Source organism: Plectrocnemia conspersa, unplaced genomic scaffold (assembly GCF_051122295.1).
Source record: "Plectrocnemia conspersa isolate PC_06_02 unplaced genomic scaffold, ASM5112229v1 ptg000012l, whole genome shotgun sequence".
Classification (NCBI taxonomy): domain Eukaryota; kingdom Metazoa; phylum Arthropoda; class Insecta; order Trichoptera; family Polycentropodidae; genus Plectrocnemia; species Plectrocnemia conspersa.
Genome location: NW_028277176.1, coordinates 31933072 through 31958282, shown reverse-complemented (window position 1 = coordinate 31958282; position 25211 = coordinate 31933072). Strand labels below are relative to the sequence as shown.

Below are 25211 nucleotides of genomic sequence, written 5' to 3'. Positions count from 1 at the left end.
TTTTTAGATTATTGTAATCAAATAATACATAATGATACATTTAATAGTTGATTAATTTATTTTACTTAATATACATAAAAATTACAATCACTAACACATATTTTTGAGTCTCAGTTTTCTCAGTTACTATTTTTTGAAAAATTAAAACTTGCTATTATATAATATTACGAAATAATTATGCCTCGACTCATTCTGATGATAAATTAGTATGAATTTTCATCTTTTTAGTATTTCATCTCGAGTTCCGGGTTGCGAAAAATATACAATATTGAAAAAACTGCTATTTTATTACAAAATTAAATAAAAAAAAACACATTTATAAATCATCTTTTACTAATGTTCGCAAACTTTTTTGGAGGGTTCGGGTGGCCGCACCTGATTCTTACCTCGGGTCCCACGTTTCTTAGCGCCGGTCCTGCAGGTATAGATGAAATAGTTTAAAGATGGTTTGATAATTATTTAAAAGAGAGGCAGCAAAAGTTTAAATAAATTATGCTTATTCCAAAGAGAAAATAATATCGCACGGTGTATCACAGAGGTCTAATATATATTAATGATATAATTAATAATATAGAAAAATGTGAAATATATATGTTTGCAGATGACACTAATTTATAGCATAGGTGATAATTTTAAAGAAGTTATAGATAACTTAAAAATCGAATTAAGTATAATAGAAAGATTGTTAAAAATAATGTACTTAAACTAAATGAATGTTAATTATAAATATAACTTGGACAATAATATAAAAATAGTTATAGATAGCTATATTATAGAAATGGTTGATAATAAAAAATACTTAGGAATAATTGTTGACAAAAAAAAGAATTTTAAGGAACATTATAATTACATAAGCAAAAAATAAATTAGAAACATAAGTATAATATTTTATCTTGGATGAGAAATATGTTAAGCATAAGTACAAAAAAGTAATCTACAATAGTATCATATATACTAAATAAAAACTAGTTGTAGAAGTATGATTTAAATATTGGAATGGTTGGATATTTAAGAAATATATATATATATATACACACACACACACACACACATATATATATATATATATATATATATATATATATATATATATATATATATATATATATATTATATTAGAAAATAATTTGGTGTTATGTTATTTTAATAAATACATAAATTTAATACTAGAAATAGAGATAATTTAAGGATAGTTAGTTATAAATAAACGAGTACGGCCAGGGGAATATTGCACGGAGATGTGAATTTGTATTATAATATTCCTAGGACAAACCGCAAAAATCATTAGGAAATAAATTATAATATGAAACTTTTCTTGTTTTATGTTTATGTATGTTTTGATTATAGTTGTTCAGCTTATAAACAATTAGCTATATATAGTAATAATAAATAATAATAATTAACTATGTATAGTTAGTCTTAATTTTTAATTTGAAGAATTCGACACTTGCGATTTGATTGGCTTAATTATATTTAGTAATCTGCAAAAGAACAAATTACTTGATAATAATGCATGATTCGTCGATTTCTTGACCGTAGCGTCATTGGATCTAATATCGCGTAGATCAACGGTCGGCTAGATAATTTGTCTGCTGGATCTTTTTTCGCTGACGTATGGTCGTCGGGCCAAAAGTCCTCGAAGCCTTACCCGCATACAAGGTGTCAACTTTTATTCGTTAAATATTTTATTCTTTCGAATCTTACCTTTTTTTAACGATTCTTAGTGTATCTGTTATTCGTTTGACTATGCCCGTCGAAACCATCATACTTACCTATAAATTTCTGTCGGTCGGTGCGAAGCCGCGTAGCGAGGTTCGAGCGTGCGAGAACTCGCTTCGCAAAAAGGCACTCGACTCTAATACTATTATCGTTATCGACGATGGAGGGTTCTGCCCGAAATTATACATAATCTGGCAAATATTTATCGATTTGACGATCGTTATTGTAATAGTTAAAAGTTTACAATCTTCAAATAGTATTTAGCAGAATTTGTAGTGATGCGAAAAGAGCGATATATCGGTCTTTTTATACTGGATTAATCGTACGCTAATTGAAATACATTCGTATTCGAAGCGGAGTCGCGCCGTCGGTCCGAATCAAAGGCCGGAGTCGTGCGTTTCCGTTAATTGTTTATTTGGACACTAGCTACTTACATAGATATAGGTAATATGATACACGACACTCGCACAATATTTACAATTTACATACGTACACGGAGAGGCGATCGCCGCTTTGCGTCGCCGCCGCTACGGAGCGGGAATCGCTAATGGGGCGACGAGAGTCGTGACGCGCATCGGCGAAGGCGGGCGTCAGGGAGGCGTCATACGGAGGCGCAGGCCGAACGGGTGCGGCTGCGGGGCGAACGCCGAGGGCTGCGAAGACACCAGCGACGATACCAGCGCCGACCTGGCGCCGCTCTGCTTCTCCAGCTGGTGGTGCTGCGTGCGCACGGCGAACCTGTTCACGTGCACCGGAATGGGCACTACGATCTTCGTGGAGCCCGACTTGGCGGCGCCGCCCCCCGAATGACCCCCGCCCGCCAGACCGGCCTTCACGCGCTTCCACTTGGCGCGCCGGTTCTGGAACCAGATCTTCACCTGAAACAGACAGATTCCTATTTAATCTGACAATTTATGTTTCAAACAATTCTCTTGCTTTTAAACAATCTTCCTTACATACGGGTACTTCTAAAAATACTTTATACGCCGATCCGTTATTGTGTTGTCTACGAGTACTAATAAATCTTTCATTCATTTACATTATATGTTTTTTTTCTTTTAGAACATTTAATCGACCGTTTCTTCCATTTTTTTTATGCCAGGTGCCAGAGCATCACTTACCAATTTATTACAATGAAATATCTTCCCATATTACTGTTTTGGTCAGTTACGATTTTCAGAAAGAACCTAATGAGAAAAAAGTGCGTAAAAATGGCAAAATCTGTGATTCATTTACATAGTCTTATTTTAACTATTGCACATTTAATACTTATTTTAGAATATCTCAAAAAAAATATTTTCGAAAGATATCTTTCTCGGCGAAACTACCTCATAGCAAACTCAAACCTGTGTTCAAACCAAAACCTAGCCTAACCTACGCGAATTAACCAAACCCAGCTTGACATAATGAAAGTTATAAAACTAATAATATTTAGAACTTCCATTAGGTCAAGTACAAAATACAAACTAAGGCAAGTCAAACCTCAGAAAGAAGAAGTACAAACAGACGTTGCATCTCGCATATTTCTCCATAGCATATCTACACTAGCTTTTGTTTTAAGAATATGATAGCTATCCTTACCGATATTACTTCAGACGTCTTATATAAGAGTATTGGTCAAAATATGTTGAAACCGAACTTTGGTCACTAAGGGAGCGCAAAAAAAATCCCTTCTCAGAAGTCATAAATTCACCCCGTCGCAGGGGGAACTCTCAGTAACCAGCGCTCCCACTGCGACGGCGAAGGCACCATTTTATTGCTTTCGACGTGAATTTTTGACTTCTGAGAAAAGATAATTGTTTTTTGCGCTTTGCAAAATTTGGTTTATATGTGCTCTATTCCATAGTTTCTTAACCTTTTTACATCCACGGACCACCAAAAAAATCAAAAAATGTTTTGCGGACCATCAACGTTGGAATAAAATTAAAAATATTTATATAATTGATTTTTTATTCAAAATAATTAATTTTGCAACACATTATTCTGATATAACCATATTTAAGTATATTAAAACAGTCGGTAACAAGAAATATAATTTAAAAATCCATAAAACACAGCATAAAATTCGATTATTTATCGAAACAATAAAAATCAATTATTATATGAGTTTTCAGTATTATTTATAGATCTTCCAGAATTCCTATAGGCCTGTTTAGAACGATTTCTAAATAGCTCTGCAAATACAAGCGAATACAGAACAGATGTGAAATTAATTTTATTTCTTGCGGCCCACCCAAAAATCTTCGCGGACCACCGGTTAAGAAACTATGCTCTATTCCAGGGTTTCCCAAACTTTTTCAGCGACGGAACACTTGGCAAATCCGAAAATTTTGGCGGAACACTGTCCTGCAACATCTGTAGATTCATCCATTTGCAATACATATTCACTGCAAAGTCCAAGTCGACGAATTAACTCTTTCTCTATGCTAGTAGAAATATCTTTAATGCGTCGTGAAACAGTATTATTTGATAATTGTATTGCATCATTTTTTTTAGTAGCCTGCTCATTAAGAACATATGACACCATGTCTTTCTCACATGGCTTAATGTCTCTCCAATTGTATGAGCTTCGCCATTAAGTGCAATACGATAACTCACTTGCCAATATGAGTAAATCCAAAATTTAAATAACTTTCATCGTACTTCCGTTTTGGTCTGTTCATAGAGTGATTGTTCTTGTTCTTTAATATTCGATTTTGAAGAAATCACAGTTTTTGGATTATTTTCTTCTTCGATGATAGACGTATTAGTAGAAGTATTTGTCCTTTCTTTCATAAAATTTCCTATTTTCAACCAAAGATCCATGGGTAGTTTTTGAATAACATGTAAATTCTGTAATCTTTTTTTTTTGTCAAAATGGAAAAAAATCTGTATTGTAAGCAGACTAAATTAATGTACAAGAAAATCAATTCATTTTTATGCAAATTTTATTTAAATCATTTACATTTCCAAAAGTATACACCCAATCGCGTTCTGACGCAATAAATTAGTTTCAGGAATTAACACATAGAATAAAAACGCGAGAAAAATTATCCGCAATAACCTTTTGGAAATTTGACAGATTGGATCCCAAGATTGCAAAATCTTGTGTAAAAATCACGTACAAGTGAATTTGCGTGAATTAATCGTGTAAAAAGTGGCATTCGTGGCACAAAAAATTTTGCTTAAAAGTGAAATCACATAAATAAAATTCGCATAACAAGCACTAATATCGTGTGATTAATTAACAAAAAAATATTGTTTAAATTCGATCAAATTTTAAAGTAAAAAAAACAACAACGAGTTATAAAACTTTTCCCTCTAGAATTTATAATCATCAACGTTTAATATTTACCACATATTTTCAAGGTTTTTATCAGATTTATGAACAATTTTTATATATTAGCAAGACTAACAATTTTTTTAATTTTCTCCAAATTTTTGTGGAATATCTGTTTAAGCTCCGCGGAACACCAGTGTTCCGCGGAACATAGTTTGGGAAACCATGCTCTATTCGATTCTCACTCGTAATATTGTTATAAAAAGTCTTAGTCACGATTTTATTGCTTTTTACCTGGACTGTAAATTCACTATATGGCAACACTGAGCAGCAAAGAAAACATGAATAATTATCAGTTAAATATTATAAGTAGATATTTTTAATGCCTAATTATAATATTTCGCATAAAATATGATTTCAGAACATATGTTGCAATGGTGGCTAATTTTTATATTTATTTGTAGCATAAAAAAGTTAACTATTGTAGTACCTATTATTATTTATTCAAAAAATTATATTACGTTGTTAAAAAATATATAAAATTACATTTTTGTCATGCGTAATCAGACACAACATTAAAAAGTATAATAAGACAATACTGTTTTACATAAATATGTCGTACTTAAACGGAATTATTAAATAATGTAGCTTTTCAAAATAACTTGCACTTAAATCTGTTGGCATAGCTGTCACCGAAAATGGATTCCGAACCCATGAATCGTCCTCACTAATTTTCGGAAATTATTAAAAAAGAGTTGTTTTAATGTCTAGAGTGCTCTAAAAATACTGTAAAAGTTTAATTAAGTCAAACATTTATTATTTATTATTTGCGATTGTATGAGCTTCATTTTAAGTTTAGACTTTCCAGTGAGTCACTTTGTCTCTTATAAAGATGCACGTTCTTTCCTTTGTGATCAGCGTGTATCGTTTCAAAGTGCCAAAGAACTGTTTAAAATCTTATGACATAAAGCACTCATTGAATCAGGAGCATCTGAACTGTCAATATACGTAAATCCAAAATTAAAAAACTTTCAACGTACTTCCGTTTTGATTTATTCATAGGTGACACGTGATCTTTAATATTAGATTTTGAAAAGCCAATGAAAAAAGATAACGATAGACAGTTCGCAGGAGCTCGAGAAGGTTAATCTTGAAAAAGTAGAAAATCGGATAGACGGTATTTTCAACGGCATAAAGAGAAACCTGTTAGAACTCCTCCGTCTAGATCAGTGGTTCCCAAAGTGGTCCCTACGGACCCCCAGGTATTCCCGGGATCATTCAGGGGGTCCGCGCAATGTTTAATATAAAATAAAATAAATTTGACACATTTTTATTAATATGGAAGTTAAAATAAATAACAATGAATAAAAAAATCACAATAATTGTTATTTGCTAAATGTTTAGAAACTAATACGAAAGGTGAAATGTTATTTACTGAATTAATAAGATTTTTCGATGTAAAACGGTGCTCCGGCAATGGTAGGACGACACCGAGGCAGTGGCGTAGCTATGGGGGGGGGGGGCCACCCCGGGCGGCACTTGCTTGGGGGCGGCATATTCGCGATGGAATCGTCTAGTGTGGTTCTTAACCTTGAATAAACTAAAACTTATGTAAGTCTACGAATAGCAAGAGCTTAACAATAATCAAATTATTATTTTAAGAAATGCGGATTTTATAACCCTGCAAAAAATGTATGGGGAGGGGGCAATTTTAAGGATTGCCCCGGGCGGCACATACCCTAGCTACGCCACTGCACTGAGGCTTTCTGGCATACTTAAAACAAGCTATACCGAAAGTCATTCATCGACATCATTTGGTCGCAGAAAACCTTGGTGAACGTTTGCATGAATCACTACATTATGTCATTATGCAGTTAATAACATCAAAAGAAATGCCTTAAATGAGTGATTATTTGCTCAACTTTATTTGAAAAATGATGATGACTTATGACTATAATCGTTTACTACTTAACACAGAAGTACGTTGGTTATCTAAAAGTGCATGTTTGGAATGCTTCTATTCGCTCTTTGATTCAGTGTTGGAATTCCTGGAGAGTAAAGACAATGATTTGCGTCACAATTTAAATATCTCAAACTATGACTGATTTATTTGCCAGATTTAACGAGACTAATTTGAAACTACAAGGTGACACATTAAATTTAATCAAAACTAAAAGTGTAATATCTGCGTTTGTTGCAAAACTTTTGCTGTACAAACAAAACTAGGGAAGAGGAGAATATTCTCAGTTTCCAATCTTTCAAAATTGCAAAATAGAGATGAAGATTTGTTTGCTTATTGTCAACACTTAACATCGCTTCATTCGGACCTTAACCAAAGATTTGAACACATTCTTCGCTTGGATATTCCCGACTGGGTGTTGAACCCTTTTGCAAGTAGTCAAACTCAAAGCACAAATACAGATGAATACATACTAATACAGGAGCAACATATTGAATTATCCACAAATTAGGAGCTGAAAACAAAGATACGACAACGTTCTTGTTACAAAAACAGATCCAAATTTTATATCCAGCATTATGGATTATTGTACAGAAGCTGTTGATTGCTTTTCTGTCTCTATTTAGTAGAACGTGGATTCAGTGCCGTTATGAGCCTCATCACAAAAAAGAAACCGACTAGAAATTAGTACTCGTAGGGATTTGCGGTTGCTACTTACAAACATTGAGCCGCACATAAATACACTCATAACATCCCATCAGGTTCATCCAAGTATTTTAAAAAAAAAAAATTTATTGTTAAACAAAAGTTATAATTTTAATAAATACTTCTTGAACAAAATGTTTTATTTATATTTGATTTTTACGTCACCGTTTACCATTCAAGACATGAAAGATGAATTTGTAATTTTTTTATTATGCATTTATGTAGTTTTTCACCCAGGGTCCGTGGGCCAAAAGAGTTTGGGAGCCACTGGTCTAGATGATCGTTTCCGATTCGTGGATTGTACGCAAAAACGGAGACATCTGCAGTTCTTCGATTCTTTTATTCGTCCGATTTAAACTCTGAAAATGTTTTCCGTTCTGATACTGCAAAAAAAATCACGAGTGGATCTATTCTCGGAAAGCGGCGGAACTGCATAACGCTAGACCCCGCATTAAAGTTCAGCAAAAACAATCGTAATCTTTCGTTTCGAAGGAAGAGTAGCGGATAAAGTGCGATAATCTCACCTGCACCTCGCTGAGCTTAAGAGCCGCGGCTATCTGGCTGCGCTCCGTGAGGCTGAGGTACTTCTTGGCGTGGAACTCTCGCTCCAGCTCCAGCAGCTGCTCGCTGGTGAAGGCCGTCCTGCGCCTGCGGGCCCTGGCCGAGCCCGCGCCCTCCGACGAAGAGTCTCCGCCCCCCTCTGAGACAAAAAACGCAAACGCTGAGTCCGCTTTTTATCGCCGCAATTCGCTTTTATGGCCCGACCGGACACGCCCGCGGCCCGATTGCTCGAGACCCCGAGGTCTCCGATTTCGCTCCCCCTGGATATATCATCCGACGCCGATCGAGGACAGACTCTATTGAAAGTCTCTCTGCGGAGGACAATGTGAAATATGGATCGATCGGCGACGGTCGCCGCTCTTCTCCCGCCCCAGCTCCTTCTAGACATAATGCTTTCTTCCGATCAATTCAATAAGCGCCAGTATTACACAGACAAAATTTAATAGTTACACCTTTAGTTTGAGAATTAAAATCCTTAGGCAGGTGGGTGCTTTTGTCCCCTTTGAATTTGGCCAGAAAAATTAGTGTTATATATGTATTATTAAAAAAACAACCACTGAATGAAAAAAGGCGTCCAGCAAATCTCGGGTTATCCCTCAAATAAAATTTAAAAAATACAGTTTTGAATTAAAATATGTAATTACAGTGAAATCATATCGGAATACATTTTCACCGGTAGATATATAATTTTATCAGTGAATTATAATTTATCTAGCAGGTGCTAGTAACATTATAGAATTTCAACTTTTCTATACGTAGTAATAATATATACATTTACATACTTATCATTATCTGTTTACATGCGGTGTATAAATGTTACAAGTTATATGTTGAACCAGTGAAGCTCAAATACATTTTAACAAGTATATATATTATATTACTACTAGTGAAAATATAATTTAACTGATAGGCGCTAGTGAAATTATATGCCGCTCTAAAATATCTATGAAACCTAATTTGACAATCGCAAAATTTGTTTAACCAACACAAATTAACAAAACTAACTTTCCACAATGAAATTTCTAAGACTAATTCTAGTTTTAGAACTTCTATTAGGGCAATACCAAAATACAAAATAAGCTAACTCATTTCTCAGGGGAAATAAGCGAAGGAATAAGTACAGACAGACGTTGCATCTCGCACATCGCGTCCATAGTATATCTAAACTACGATATTACACTATGTTTTAAAATATGATATCTATCCTTACCGATACCACTATAGACTTCTAATATAAAAGGGCTGATCAAAGTATATTCAAACCGAATTTTGGTCAATAGGAGAGTGGAAAAACAATTATCACTTCTCAGAAGGCAAAAATTCACGTCAAAAGCAATAAAATCGTCTCGTTACCGAGCGTTCCCACTACAACGGCACCGGCAGGACTTTATTGCTTTTGACGTGGATTTTTGACTTCTGAGAAGGGATAATTGTTTTTTATGCTCTCCTATTGGTCAAAATTCGGTTTAGATGTGCTTTATTCGATGCTCACTCGTAATATTGTTATAAAAATCTTAATATAACCACTTGATAATCGAGCGTTTTCACCGCGAGAGCACGATTTTATTGCTTTTGACCGATGTTTAATGTTTTTAAATTTTGATTTACACTATCCTTATCAATATTACTACGGACTTCTGAAATGAGAGTATTGGGCAAAATGTATTCAAACCCTATTATAGTCAATAGAAGTGCGCAAAAACAATTATCACTTCTCAGAAGTCAAAAATTCAGTAAAGTAATTCAGTAAAAAGTAGAAGTAGGAATGCTCGGTAACGAGATGATTTTTTGATTTTCGACTTCTGAGAAGTGATAATTATTTGTTGCGCTCTCTTATTGGACAACATTTGGCTTAGATGATTTTTTTAAATTAGGTTAAGATGTAAGTTGTATTCCTATTATAAAAAGTTACCGAGCGTGCCCACTGCGAAGTTCAAATAAATTTTCATAATTTATTATTGTCTTAATGAAAATATAATTTAACTAACAGGCGCTAGTGAAGTTATATGCTGGTTTAAAATGTTTATGAAACGCAATTTGACAGTTGCCAAACGTTTATTTGATGTTAAAATCCACAGTTCTGAAAATTATTATAGTTTTAGAATTCTCATTACGTCTAGTTTAAAATACAAACGAAACCAACTTATCTTTCAGGTGGAAATAAGCGGAAGAAGTACAGACAGGTGTCGCATCTCGTATATTGCTCCATAGTTAGTCTGCACTTTGATATTACACTGTTTTAAAAATATAATTGCTATACTCATCGATATTACTACGAACTTCTGGTATTGTTTAAAGTATATTCAAACCGAATTTTGGTCAATAGGAGGACGCATAAGCAATTATCCATTCTTAGAAGTCAAAATTCAATAAAATCGTGTCGGCGTCGTCGCAGTGGATTTTTGACTTCTGAGAAGGGATAATTGTTTTTTGCGCTTTCCTATTGTTCAAAATTTGGTTTAGATATTCTAAATTCGATTCTCACTTATTATAAGTCGTAACATTCCCACTGCGCGGTGCTGTTGATTTTTCGTTATTTCTTTGCTTCTTCCTTAGGTATTCGATCTGAACTTTTGAGATCGAATACCTAAAGAAGAAGCAAGGAAATATTTTTTAATAATTGCGCATTATTATAAAAATAAAATAAAAGCTTCTGCGGTAACAAAAACCACTACTAGCGGACTACGCTATTCCGGCCCTAAAATTGTCGATTTAAGTCAAAATAAAAACATATAAGTAATATAAAAAAAACGTCCAGGGAAATCTGTATTAAAAATATAATTTAACACTTTTATTAATACATCAAAAATGCTGGGTTTTGCGGTGCGAAATTTTTGAGAGCTAACCAATGTAACCACATTACGAATCCTATGACACTAATAGAACGAATATAATGAAAATTCATAAGGTTTGAAAACATAAGGATATTTTACTTTTTAAGTCTGATATAACGCGTTGACTTTTTACTGCTCTGGTAATATTAAATAAATAAAAAATATATTCCCCTAGAGAGGCCCGAGGCACGCGAAGCGCGACGCCGCCTCCCTATCCCCTTTCGATTCAAAATCTACGACTAGGGACATCATTTCAAATATTTCCAAGGAGGGGGGGAAATATAATATATTTTATATTTTAATATATGTAGTTGGCAAATTATTCATCGTTTTTTAATATTTCGATTTAAATAAGAATCATAGTATTTCATAAAATTTAATACTATGACTGGCCGTCCCTGCTTAGAATCCATGTCAAAAGCGAGAAAATTGTGCCGTCGCCATGGCAGTAGAAGACTTTTTATAAAAAATATTACAATTGAATGAAGCATATCTAAACCGAATTTCGACCAACAGGAGAAAAACAATTATCTCTTCTCAAAAGTCCACGTCAAAAGCAATAAAAGACAAAATATGAAGCAACATGCGAAATGCGACGTCTTCCGCTTATTTTCTCCTGAGAGATGAGTTGGCTTAGTATTTGGGACTTGACCTAATAAAAGTTCTGAAACTATAATTAGCCTTAAAACTTTTATTAGGTCAGGATGAGTTTAATTAATTCGTGTGGATTAGGTTTGGATTTAAACAGAAAATGTACGTTTCGCAACTGTCAAATTGAGTTTTATATACATTTTTGATCAACATATTATATAATTTTACTAGCGCCTATCTTTTGAATTATATTTTCGATAGTAGTAATATATATCTACTGGCAAAAATGTATTTGCCTTAACTAGTAAAAAAAAAAATTCATTGATAAATACATATTTGCTGTGACATTTATACATCGCATGTAAATAAATAATGATAAGTATGTAACTGTATATTTTACTATGTATAACTAAAATCATATGATTTTACTTGTACCTGCCAGATAAATTATATTTTCACTGGTAAAAATATATATCTACCGGTAAAATGTATTCTGATATGATTTCACTGAAATTACATTTTTTTTTATTATTTCGAGACAGATTTGAATCTGATTTTTTAGATTTTATTTGAGGAATACACCGAGAGTTTCTGTTTTAGAATCAAGAACGTCATTACAGCTTTTTTTTGGAGGGGGGAGGGATGAAAAGTTAGCTAGTCAGTGGTCGTTTGAAACTCAATTTCATTACAAATTCATAGTATTTCAATAAATGGCATGCATTTTTCTAGCCAAATTAAAAGGGGGTGGCAAATTCCTTAACCTGCTCCTCTCCCAAATGACGTCCCTTATTGCTTTACCAACCGCGATTATCTCCGACGACGGCCAAGGTAGGAAGTCGAGCGGAGCGTTCGTTCACTCACAGCTTCTCTGTGTAAATATGTAGTTGCACATAACGCCTCACCCGATGACCGAGTTTCTAATAATACCGGTATCACAGGTGTTGCAAACTGTAGTGCGCCATAATATTTTTTTAATATGAAATGTAATAATTGGGGCGTTGATTTTGAAAGTGGGGCAAGTCCATATTGTTAAAAAAAATTAGAGCTAATATTCATTAGAAATTATCTGTTTTTAATAAATTCACAATCATATCTATAAATAACAGTGTGAATTTTTTACTAGTAATTTCTTTTGGTCAATGATATTAATTGTTTGTTGATTTTGAAAGTGAGACAAGTACACTCAAAATAAAATCATTTTAATAAAAATTAAAGCGTTGTATGTTAGTTAGTTTCTATGATATATTTTGGAGTCTTACAGACTAATGGTTTAATACAGAAGTGTGCTAAGAGAAGAATGCGGCCGAGGACTTGCAGTTATATTATTTATTTTGTTTAGATACCGAAGAAGCAAAAATTTTAGTGTGCAAAAGATTTGTAGACACATTTAATACATGTAAAGGAAGAGTGGACCGTGCTCTCAATGCAACAAAATTTTGGAGAAGATTTTTATGGTAGAATGGAAGGTTCCTCCAGGAAAACACATTGAGATTTTTCCTCAATTAAAAAGCCATTACACAAGGTCTCACAATCCAAATAGAAAGTATTTAAACTTTGAATTGAATATAATAAAAATGTACAATTTATAAGTGTAAGGAAAATAACACAAGTTATGTTAAGGAGAAAATTTATGGGAATATTTTTAACAAATAATTTAATTTGCACTTTCATTATCCGCATAAAGCCACATGCAAAAAGTGCTATTCGCCCAATACGCAAATCAAAACGTGAAAATATAGTTAAGTCAATAACAGACAAAGGACTTTTAAGTGAGGAAAACGGCTTGTCACTATTAGCAAATTTTACTTCTGATTAACTTTTCTAAAAAGAAAAAATAATTCAAAAGTAGCCAAGTATTCAGCCCGAGTTCGATCGTTTGCATTAACTTTAAGTTTTTATTCTCCCAAAGCTTATCAATATGTTCGACAGACTTTAAATTTCAACCTGCCTCACCTAAGAACCATCGGTAAATGGTATCAGAACTTAAACAGAGATCCAGGGCTTACGTTTTAAGCATATGAAGCATTAAAAATAAACTCTCAATCGACAAGTTATAAACTAGTTTGCAATTTAGTTACAGATGAAATTGCGATTAAAAATTTACAGAGTGTAATCATATAATAATTATTGGCGATAAAAGTGAATTTATAAAGAAAAATATAAATTAAGAAATTACAAATGTGACAGCCCTATTCGTTTGTCAAACGCCACAAGGTCATTTTGACACTGCTAACTGCGCAGGCGCACACGGTAAGGTTAATGATCGCGCGATTAGCCGTTAGATCAAAACTTGGCATGATTTTGGCCTATGTCGCCGTCTCTATTACATACATAGAGTAAAGAATATATATATATATATATATATATATATATATATATATATATATATATATATATATATATATATATATATATATATATATATATATATTCTTTACTCTATGATTAGGCCCTATTAAAAACATGTTTTTTTTTTGTTTAAATATCGCGAATATAATTATTGTAAATGAAATTTTTATGAAAAAAGACCGTAAACAATATAAAAAAAGTCTATTATTGCTTACATTTTTAAATCAGTTCAAAAGCAAACCATTAATTATCCAACAGCAACATAATACGGACTTGCCCCACTTTCAAAATCAACGGCTCAATTATTGTTTGTTTAATGGCCATCATTACACACCGGGGAAACTTTTCTTAACATGATGTTCAGATCTAAATATTTTTTTTTTAAATATGGAGACGCCCATTTTGCGAAGAGTTTGAAATATATTTTGCGTTAATCGTAGTCGTGCATATGTTGTGGTGTATAATATTTTTTTTGCTTTTAAGTCTATAATTTTTAACGCGAGAAATAGAGAACGTGTTCTTTACTGTAAGTAGATCATCCGAGGCTAAACCACGACCAGATTTTTCCATCCAAAGCCTTTCAAATGAAATATAATATGTTATTAATCTATTAATAAAACAACAGAGACCACTGTACATTTTAAAACTCTCCCTTTCTCGCCTAGATTTTTATCAAACGTCTTGATAGTTTTTACGATGACGCGGGAAAGTTATTCGACCGAATTCAATTGAGTTTTTTTAGTGGGGTGGTTAATAATCTATCATAGCTTCTACTCTTAATTCACCCGGTGGTTCTCAACTTGTCGCATGAAAGATAATGAATTATCTGAATTAGGAATAGGTGTCCGTTTAGCTGGGTGATCCGTTTAGGATCGGGGGGAGCGCAGTTCGTTTACAAAAGTTCACTTTTCTGAACGATTAAATGCAAAAGGGGTGAGGGGATTTTAAAAGCTGAGCCCAAATTCACTGTCACCGCTACTAGCGTTTAGGAGGCGTACCCGTGACGCAACGCTTCGGGGTACCTCGACAATTATGTTCATAATTATTGTAGAAAAAATGTCTAAAAGTCATCACCCTGCATATTTATATGTGTATGTATTTCTATTGAATTCAAAGGTAGTACCTACCAATATTTCGGTAGAATAATATAGTTGATTTACCTACGCGAATCTAGTTAAATTTCGCTTATATTCCAAGAACGGAGGATAAAAAATATAAGTTTGCAAAATTCAGTTGCGTTAAAATATCAATTTTATTTCACTGGAATACTTTTTGAGATTCGGTCAAATGAGAAACGCTATTTGTACGTAGTAATGTTATTTGGAGAGGCGCAAACGATCGGTAATTGCGGTAAAGTCCCAAGGGACCGTTTTGGACGGATTAGGGGATCGAATCTGGTCCCCCGGTGTTGTTTATTTTCTATGCTCGCGACGCATGTGCGTATATGGGTGGGCGGGGCGCTTCCTAACGCACAATGGACAAAGTCACTGCGAATTACATATATCATCGTAATTTTATTATTCGTCGTTACGAGGGGCCTTTTAGCCGGCAAAAGCCTAAAGACTCGAACTAACAGTCGCGGCACGGCCCGTTTATAAAACGGTCATGCGTCGAATTTCAATAATGACTAATAGGAATTCCGCGCTTCTTTCTCATGGCCGTTTTTGACCGAACTTTTTCAGATAATCAAACCGATCGAACGCATGTCGCGTTACATTCGTAAGTTTACAACATAAATTAGATTATTATATACTTTTTTATTAGCCATACTTTAGATTCATAAATAGCCATAAAATATTAACAAACAGTAACTTTTTAAAAGCACTGTTTTTTATCAAGTAGTGAGTTACTTAATTAATATTATCCAATCATAGTGCAATATGTCAATAACTATATTGAAGACTTGAGAAATGTTTTAAATAAGGATACCAGATGCTGATTCAAAACGGACGGACAGCTGCAACTAGCTATGATACTGCTCTTTCCGAATTTTATTTTCAAATATAAACGTGCTATGATACATAATCGCGTATTAAGTGTATATTTGATATTTTTTGTGTTTTACGATTTTGTAATATTTATTCGAAAATACTGTATAATTGCTCTTAACCCTTCAAACAAGAGTCATGCGGTAACAGCACAGCACCGTTACAAAACTAACTATCCCCGCACCACCATCGTTTTTATCATAATACAAATACGTCACATGGGGTTATTTTACAATTGTTAAAAAAAGCATTCGAAATATTTAAAAAACGACCACTGACTGCCCAATTTTAGCCCCCCCCCCCTCCTGAAAAAATATGAATGACGTCCCTGATTCTAAAACATAAATTTTCTGGTTATTCTTTGAAGAAAATCTATAGAAATTTTTTTTTAATGTTATTTTAGTATGAGAGGGGGGGGGCAGGAAATAGCAGATAAGGGCATTTACCCTACCTTAAATTTGACCAGAAAATGCTTGTCATTTAATAATATACACCCATCTTCCGATATACGCGGTAGATACGTTCTTCCCAAACACAGCGTAAATTAAAACCGCGTAAAAAAAGGCAAGGAACTTATACAAATTCTAAGGATATGTTCCATTATATAAAAAAAAACGCGTAAATTAAGACAATAATTTCATATGAAATATCTACAGTTTATTATATTAAAAATATTTATTCAAAATTATATTTTTATAATATATTATATACATATTATTGTGCTTATTTATTTGTACTTTTTCCCATTTTCTTCCACAAAAAAAGTTTTGGGCAAAAATAAAAAAAATCTAGCTGCACTGTTAAAAATAATTCTGAAAATAATAAATAATTTGTGTATATATTGAAAAGCAATGCAATTAGTGTTTTTACCCAGGAATTTCTCGAAAAAATGCCAAATCAAGAATATTCATATAGCTTTTTTTTTGTTAAGAATTAAATTTGTACGAATATTTTTAGACGTTTTACAACCGCTGCATAAAAAAAGGTTAGTCTGTACTAGATGTTTGAAAATATGCACGTTTTTAATGAAAATCGAAAGTATTTGAATAACAAAAAAAAGGTTACGATTTTCTCAACTGCCCTTATCGGGCATGTCTTTGGTTTAGTAATCTAAGAACTACATTCAGGCCTGCCAAGGTGGCTAATTTTTATATTTATTGTAGCATAGAAAGGGTTATTTTGTACCTACTGTTATTTATTCAAGAAATTATATGACGATGTTAAATAATATAAAATGTAATTTTTGCCAGTTTTCCCAGCGTTCGCTCTCAGCGGCCCTGACTACATTTATAATAAGATAATAAAAAGCCGCTCCGCGTAGGAATTGGCAGACTGCAGATATATATGGTGACTTTCTGCAGAGTTACGCTATAAAATTTGCCTGTCGGCAAACTTAAATCTCGTTTTTTAATAATTCTCTACGAAATTCTTTCATAAGTCGACGAACAGTAATCAGTCGAAGTAGATCGACCTTCAATTATTCGTGTCCATTAAAACAAATCTTCCTAATGAAGATTGTTATCTTCGACGATCATCCAGTTCTCTGTTCGTTATCGAAAATATAAATATATCCACAACAATATCTTATCAAGCAGGTAAGAATTTTCATTTTTTGAGAACTGAAAAACATGTTTTTTTAACAAAAGCACTTTACACCTTCACAATCGCATGATACAATGTTGAGAAATAAAATCATAAGAACAATTATCTTCTATGAATTATATTTTAAAAATAAAAAAATGTTTTTAATAGATTCAATGTAACGAAAAACATAGATTAGTCACCGGAACTGGACGATTCATCAAACACGGGTAGTTACTAATATGGAAGTAATTTATGCGTAGCATGTTTATCGATAATATCGGTAATTGCAAATCCACTTGAGTAAATTTAACTATTCTTAAAACATAAAATATTATCGACTAGAGATAAAAAAATAATTAATTATTCACAAAGAAATTCGTTATAAACAGAAATTTATAAATTTTAAACTTAATAATAAATTAAGGTGCAAACTTAAATTAGATAATATATTTTGGATGTGAAATGACGTAAAAGTCAGGGTTTTTAATTATGCTGCTTAAAAAGAGCAATCAATTAGCTAAATAATTACAGTCGAGTCGAGTTATTAGTGCCGAGAAATTATTAAATACACTGTCAGAGCGTTCTTCACATTGTTCCAGTCGCAGGGGAAGTACGACGATAATCGAAAGAAATTTGCGGTCCGCCTTCGTTCGATCTTTCGAGTGTGAACCGATATACAATGACGTTCGCTTTCGGTCTGAATTAAATAAACAACGTGAAAGTACACAGAATAACAATAGCGCAGATCGAGATCTGGAGGCAGGCCCCAGATGGATCTTTTAATAGTGACCGAAACGACGAGTCATCTCCGCGCACATCTAATTATCGCTCCGTTGGAGATCGACGTTCTTCTCCTCCTACTTTTTTTCTCTTCGAACTCCGTTTACTCCTATTTAAATAATTACAATCTCGAAAAACGTATAGTCTATTCGGTAAATTATATAAAAATATTCTTAAAATGATATGCGTAAAAAACGCTAATAAAGAAAAGACTCATAATATATTTTTTTAATTTTCGGAACAAATTGATTCGAAAATAATAAGCTTAATACTAAAATATATGATTATTAAAATCGAAAACGAAATAAAAAATATTCTGAATAAAAAACAACCATTTTCATATTTAACCTTTAGAAATCCTAAGACAGATATGTATGTTATGCCAAAAATGATTTGAAAAACAGTTTCAGTACAAGGCAACTATGTTATATTTTTTATTATCTGAAGCCATTTGAAATTTTTCTCGGTGAGAAGTTCAGAAACGCCAATAAAAAATTGGATAAATGTAAAACACCACGCGAACATTCTATTGCATACATGAAAAAATATCTAATTCATAAATAAAATTAACGACTTAACAAAATATTAGAGCTCTATATAATATTTATGGATCCGAAAAGCGAATCTAAAGTCAACATAGCGGTAAGTTTTTTGGATTAGTTGAACATTTAAATAAAAACGAACAAAATTTAGCGGATCGTGTTTCAAAAGTTCGAACAGCACAATATAAGATCTTGCAGATTCATTATTTTTATCAATATTTGTAGCTCAATTGTATTATATTAAACACAATCATCTAAGAAGGCAACATAATCTTCAAATTAACCTCATAAGTAACGAACGAAATTAGTGATTCGTTATCTTATATTTAACAAATTGCAATTTTAGTCTTGTGTTTTGAATTTTATGATTTTTTTGACTTACAGTCGATGCACAGACGAAGATTCTTTCATTTGAAAAATATTCTATAATCTAGAAGTTTGGTTGGAATTTCTAAAGTTTAGTGTGAAAGATAAAGATAATATTGAAGGCCTAATTGAAAAGATAAATCAGTACAGAATTTTAAATAAATCCCCCATTAAAGATTTTTGAAAAAATCGTCGATTCAATAAAATTCGAAATTCAACCTATTTTTTTATACTAATTGACGACGACCAGCTAATGGAAGTAGTCGATTCAAAACCGCACTTAACGATTCGAAAGAATACACAAAAGTTGGCGCTGTACAAGTTAAAATAGCTAAGAAAATAAATATATACATATGTATATGTATCTATTATGGAACAATTAAACTTTTCTCTAGAATTTTCGAAACGTAGTTATGATTGTTTAATTTTTATTTTTATCAATAATAAGTTTTTATCTCATAACTTTTTTAGAGCTACGAATTTTTAATTTTTTGATTAGCCGCCATTTTGAAACAATATTGTGGGTCAGACTTGACTAATTAACTCAGCCGAGATATTTACAAGATTTATTTTTTAAATTTTATGTCGACATAATTAAAAATACAGAATTTATGGTGTCCTCAAAAAATAAAGATTTAAAAAAAAAATTTTAATTTAATCCTTATTTTAAAAATTTTTTTGTTATTTTTTTTTTCTTAATTTTTTTATGGAATAATTACTTTTTATTTTTTTTTTTGAATAGCCGTTATTTTGGCTATTCAAAAAAAACTGACTAATTTATTTATAGAAAAAGTATGTCGATAGAATAAAAACTATACGGCAGTTTTTCATTTTGACTAAGAGTGGCAAGGTGTAGAAGCCCGTCTGTCTCAGTGTGGGAGAACGGTGATTATCTGCCTCTCAAGCATGGACGGCATTTTATTTTTCTGGACAAATTCAAGGAGTGACAAATCCCTTGATCTAAGCAAATCCCTTGACCCCCTCCAGTTTATAATCCGCGTCAAAAGCAATAAAATCGTGCCGTCCCGTCACAGTGGAAATCTAACATTCATATTAGGACTTTTTATTAGTGATGGGACGATTCATCGGAATTGGAAATATATAATTTATAGAAACCAGAGAATTTTTAACCTAATTTCCGATTTAACAATTCTTTTGATTTATTTGTATATACATTCGTATTAACTGCCCACAATTTAGTTTTGTTAAATGCCTCGTCGATTTAAAAAAAAAGATAATTGACAAGAAAGAATATTGAAAATAAAGAGAACCAATATCTACAAAAATACATTTATTAAAACGTGAAATTGAAAAATATATTGCTTTAAAAAATATTAAAGATTATGAAAATCCCCTTTCTTTGCTTGTGGAATTCCAACAAAAACTAATTTGCCATTCTAGAATATTTAACGAAGAAATATGTATCGGCACAACCCTCTTCGGTTGATAATGAACAATTGTTTAGTGTTGGAGGTAATATTTCTTTACCTTAAAGAAATCGGTTGAAAAACGAAACTGGTGAGTTGAAAATGTTTTTACATTATAATTTAAATTTCACAAAAACGGTTGCGAAGCGCCAGTTGTTTTAATAATAATGACGTCCTACTGTATTTTATAAGCTTTTATGTAAATTATTCTATTTAATGTTTTATTACAAAATATACTTTTTAAACCAATTAACGCACTCTTTTTCTGTCTTGTATATATTATTAAAACTTATGTTCATTATTCATTTAAACTTATTTTAGTAACAGTAGTCAAAATAATCGGGAATTGTATCGAAATAGGAAGTTTAAATAAATACCGGTAATTGTATCGGAATCGCTACTTTTTATAATAATGTATCAAGTGTGAATCTAATAAAGCGTATCTAAACCAAATTTTGACCAATTGAAGAGCGCAAAAAACAATATCTCTTCTCAGAAATAAAAAATTCACGTCCAAAGCAATAAAATCGTACCGTCGCACTGAGAACGCTCGTTACCGAGCGTTCCCACTACGACGACACCGACATAATTTTATTGCTTTTGACATGAATTTTTGGCTTCTGAGAAGTGATCATTGTTTTTGCGCTCTCTTATTGACCAAAATTCGGTTTGAATATACTTTGATAAGCCCTCGTATATTAGAAGTCTATATTAACATCGGTAAGGATAGCTTTCATATTTTTAAAACAAAGTTTAATATCATGGGGCATTTTATGAGATGCGATGTCTGTCTGTACTTATTTTTTGCTTATTTTCCCATGAGAGTTGAGTTGGTTTAGTTTGTATTTTGGACTTGCTTTAATAAAAGTTTTGAAATTATAATTAGTTTTAAAACTTTCATTAGGTTAGGTTTGGGTTTGAACATTAAATGGATGTTTCGCAACTGTCAAATTGAGTTTCATAGACATCTTAGACCAGCATATATAATATTTTCGTTACTAGTTCTACTGGTGAAAATGTATTTGAACTTCACTAGTGAAAATATAAATTCACTGAAAAATACACATTCACTGTAACAATTTTACATCGCATGTAAATAAATAATATTAAGTATATAAATCTATATACATAGGTATAGCACCTGTCAGATAAATTATATTTTCACTGATAAAAATATATATCCACCAGGGAAAATGTATTTCAATATGATTTCACTGAAATGACATACTATTTAATAAGAAAAAAATTTAGATTTTTTATGAAGGATAACCCAAGAATTTATTATTTAGAATCAGGGACGTCATTTCGGATTTTTTTCATGGGGCGCCAGTCCTCCTTTTTCAATTAAAATATAATGTCCTTATCAACCCTAAAATGTAATATTTTAAAAAAAATTGTGCAGTATAAAAGTTACAAGACAAACCATACTAAATATTTTTTTTGAAAATCCATATTCGGAAGTATATTTGTGGTTCACGCATTCTTTAATGTCGGTATTTTTAAGCAAACATGCGATTCCGCAGAGTAAGAAGAGAACTCAGTACTGTCAATTGTGAACATCTTAAAATCAATATTGCAGATGCTGCGAAACAGAATTGAAGACAAATTCGTGCCCTTGAAAGTGAATCAACTTGTTTTTAAAGTAAATGGATCCAAGGAAGAAGAGCAGAACATCTATGACGAATTTCAACTTGTTTATAAAACATCTCTTGAATACTTGTAAAATGGACTCGACAACTGTCTGAATGGATGCTACTTAAGGAATACAATAAATACAAAATAAAGATTTGATTCCTTGTATTGAGTTCTTTCAAAAAACTACCAGTACTACCAATTTTGCAACCTGATGTCATTCCTCGAATCTGAAGACAAAGGGCTCAAGTTTTTCGAAGATTATATGATGCATGAACAATGAACGATTTTTTTTAAATCTTGTCCCAAAAGCCTCTCAAAGTTTAACTCAAATAAAATTGACAAATTTTCTGTAATCGAAAACTAATTGTTTTTCGGAATTACTGAAAATTTGGCAATTTTATTTTTGCATTCCTGCTTTGTTTTTCAACTGATAAACTCTCAACGGACCAAGGAACGGTCCTACTCACTAGCGATACTACTCACACAATACAATTTTAAGAGTAGGGCATACTCGGATTTGTATAGTTATTTATTAAGAAACGAAGAACTTTTATCAAAACTAGGTAGCTCTGAAAAGAATGTTTAAATGTATTGACAAACGGGCGCTGCACGAACTGATTGAAACCAAACATTTTTTTTCCTTGCTCTACACTTCTTTTACGAAACAAGAACGATCCATTTCTCGATGGCATTGTAACGATGATGACAGAAAGCTGTCTGAATAATGGTCCGGCATAACTGAAGCTCAAAATTACAGAAATAACAGTTACGTTAAGAAATTACGTTAAGTTACGTAAAGAAGTTAAGAAATTGATAAAATGTCGATAGAAGAAGTCTGATTCTCCTTCGCGACTGTAAGTTGAACGAATCTGGCTATAAAAGTATAGTTTCGGAAAATGAAACGCACCTAGGCAGTAAACATCTCATAAGCTGCAACAGTAGATAGAGTCGAAATAATACCGTTGTGTCCCTTAGCTCCTCGGGTGAGATCCGTCGCGGACGAACAGTCGAAGCTGGCCTCGCTGCCGCTGTCGCTGTCGCTCGCCCTGGGGCTCTCGTCTTCGTCGTCTCCGGGGGACTCCGACGCCGACAGCATGTCCCTGAGGGGGCTGAGCCACGCGCCGGAGCCGCACAGCTCTAGAGGGAAGTAGAGGCCGCGGTAGAGCTCGGGAGGTGCTCGCGGGGGTGGGGCGCTCGCCCGGCCGATGATGGACTCTATGGTGAAAGACTTGACCGGCCTGACCGGGGGCTCCGGCGGCTCGGAGCTGCCCTCCATGTCAGTCAGGGGGCGAAGGACAGTTCCTGGCGAAGCGACTCATGTCGTCCGTCCGCCCGGCGCGCGAGAGCGCGACTGTCGATCGAAATCGCGCAGCGAGGGCGCGCCTTCGACCGCGGCCGCGCCCACCGCTGCGGCGATTGGTCGGTCGGAAGCACGCCCGCTTGCGTTAATTTGCCGTGAAAAATTGCGGCTTTTTGCGAGCGCTAATCGACTCGCAAACGGTGACGAATGCCCTCTCTTCTATCGCCGCTAATTGAGTCGTCTGCGAATCTTTATTTACAGAGAGACTGGAGCGAAGAGTCACATAGAAGAATATTATCGAAAAGGATTAGATTTATGTGTGTGATTTGACACGAGATCGATTATCAGTCTGGACGGTTATCACGTCTCTATAAACCCTTATATCCGAATAGAATATGAAACATTTAAAAAAAACGCAATGAAAATATGTACCAACTCAACTAAAATAATATTATCGGGATTGATCACATTACGAGTATTAGTCGCACGTGACGATCGCTTATTTATACGGATTAGGACACTTGCAAATCTACTTTCGATTGTCAGTGTCTATTCAAATAAAAAATAGTATTCACGCAATCCAATCACTGGCGTAGCTACCACATAGTAGTCATACAAAGCATGAGGGTCCACTTGACTAAATAATTTCTTAACACTCAATATCAAAAAATATTATCTATATAAAAATTGTAAAAACGAAAACAGAACTAAAACAATAATAATATATAGACTCACATATAAAATACGATCAATGTCTAGCTGAATATCGCAGCGACGTCATTTATGAGGGGGCGGGTGGGGACATTTTCTCGCTCCCCCTTGAACTTAGACAGAAAAATGCATAACATTTAATGAAATACTATGAATTTTCATGAAATATTAAAAAAACAAAAACTGACTGGCCAATTTTTGCCCCTCCCCCTTCTAAAAAACGCTGAAATGGCGTCCTTGATTCTAAACCAGAATTTCTCGTGTTATCCCTTGCAGAAAATCTAAAAAACAGTCTCGAATCTATCCCAATAATATCTTTTAAAATATGTAATATAATATCAGAATACATTTTTACCGGTAGATATAAGTTTTTAACTGTTAAAATATAATTTATATGGTTTAAACTTTTCCACGATATATGACACTGTTTTAAAAATATGATACCTATGCTTACCGATATTATTACGGTCATCTGATATAAGACTTTCACCAAAGTGTATGTAAACCAGGAGTCGATGGAAATTTTCCCGACTCCAACTCCGACTTTTTCGCACGGTCCGTCTTAGATTCCGACTGCGAATTTAAAAATTTCGATGATATAATCTTTAAATATTAAATTTATTTTAAATTATTTTCATGTAAATAACAATAAAGAAGGAAGAACAAAAAAATATTAATATTTTTTTCTATACAATTTACGTGATTTTTAATACATACTTATTGAAACCGTTGTCGAGTTCTAAATTTGTATGTCAGGATGTGAGTCAGATGATGGGTTAGCTAATTGGGTGTGAAAGTAATTAGTAAATGCATACTATTTATAATATGTCATATGTAAATATGACCAGTGTAGAAACATGACCCTGGATGTCATTCGCTTGGATTAGTGCCGCGCCATCG

General features: G+C 33.2%; 1 protein-coding gene across 2 annotated transcripts; it reads right to left on the bottom strand.

Moving 5' to 3' along the window:
• Positions 1-28: 28 nt before the first annotated feature.
• Positions 29-23715, bottom strand: LOC148229016 (uncharacterized). 2 transcript variants are annotated; one of them, XR_015811673.1, is made up of 4 exons: positions 23261-23656; positions 8168-8343; positions 2213-2597; positions 29-415 (listed from the first exon to the last, which is right to left on the bottom strand). XR_015811673.1 is itself a non-coding variant. In XM_088200189.1 (3 exons), the coding sequence occupies exons 1-3, from the start codon at positions 23574-23576 to the stop codon at positions 2310-2312; spliced, it is 780 nt and encodes a 259-aa protein (XP_088056315.1). In that variant the 5' UTR covers positions 23577-23715; the 3' UTR covers positions 2116-2309. The 2 variants fall into 2 exon arrangements, 1 of the variants encoding a protein (XP_088056315.1); XM_088200189.1 differs by lacking the exon at positions 29-415 and having other exon boundaries at positions 2116-2597; positions 23261-23715.
• Positions 23716-25211: the final 1496 nt, after the last annotated feature.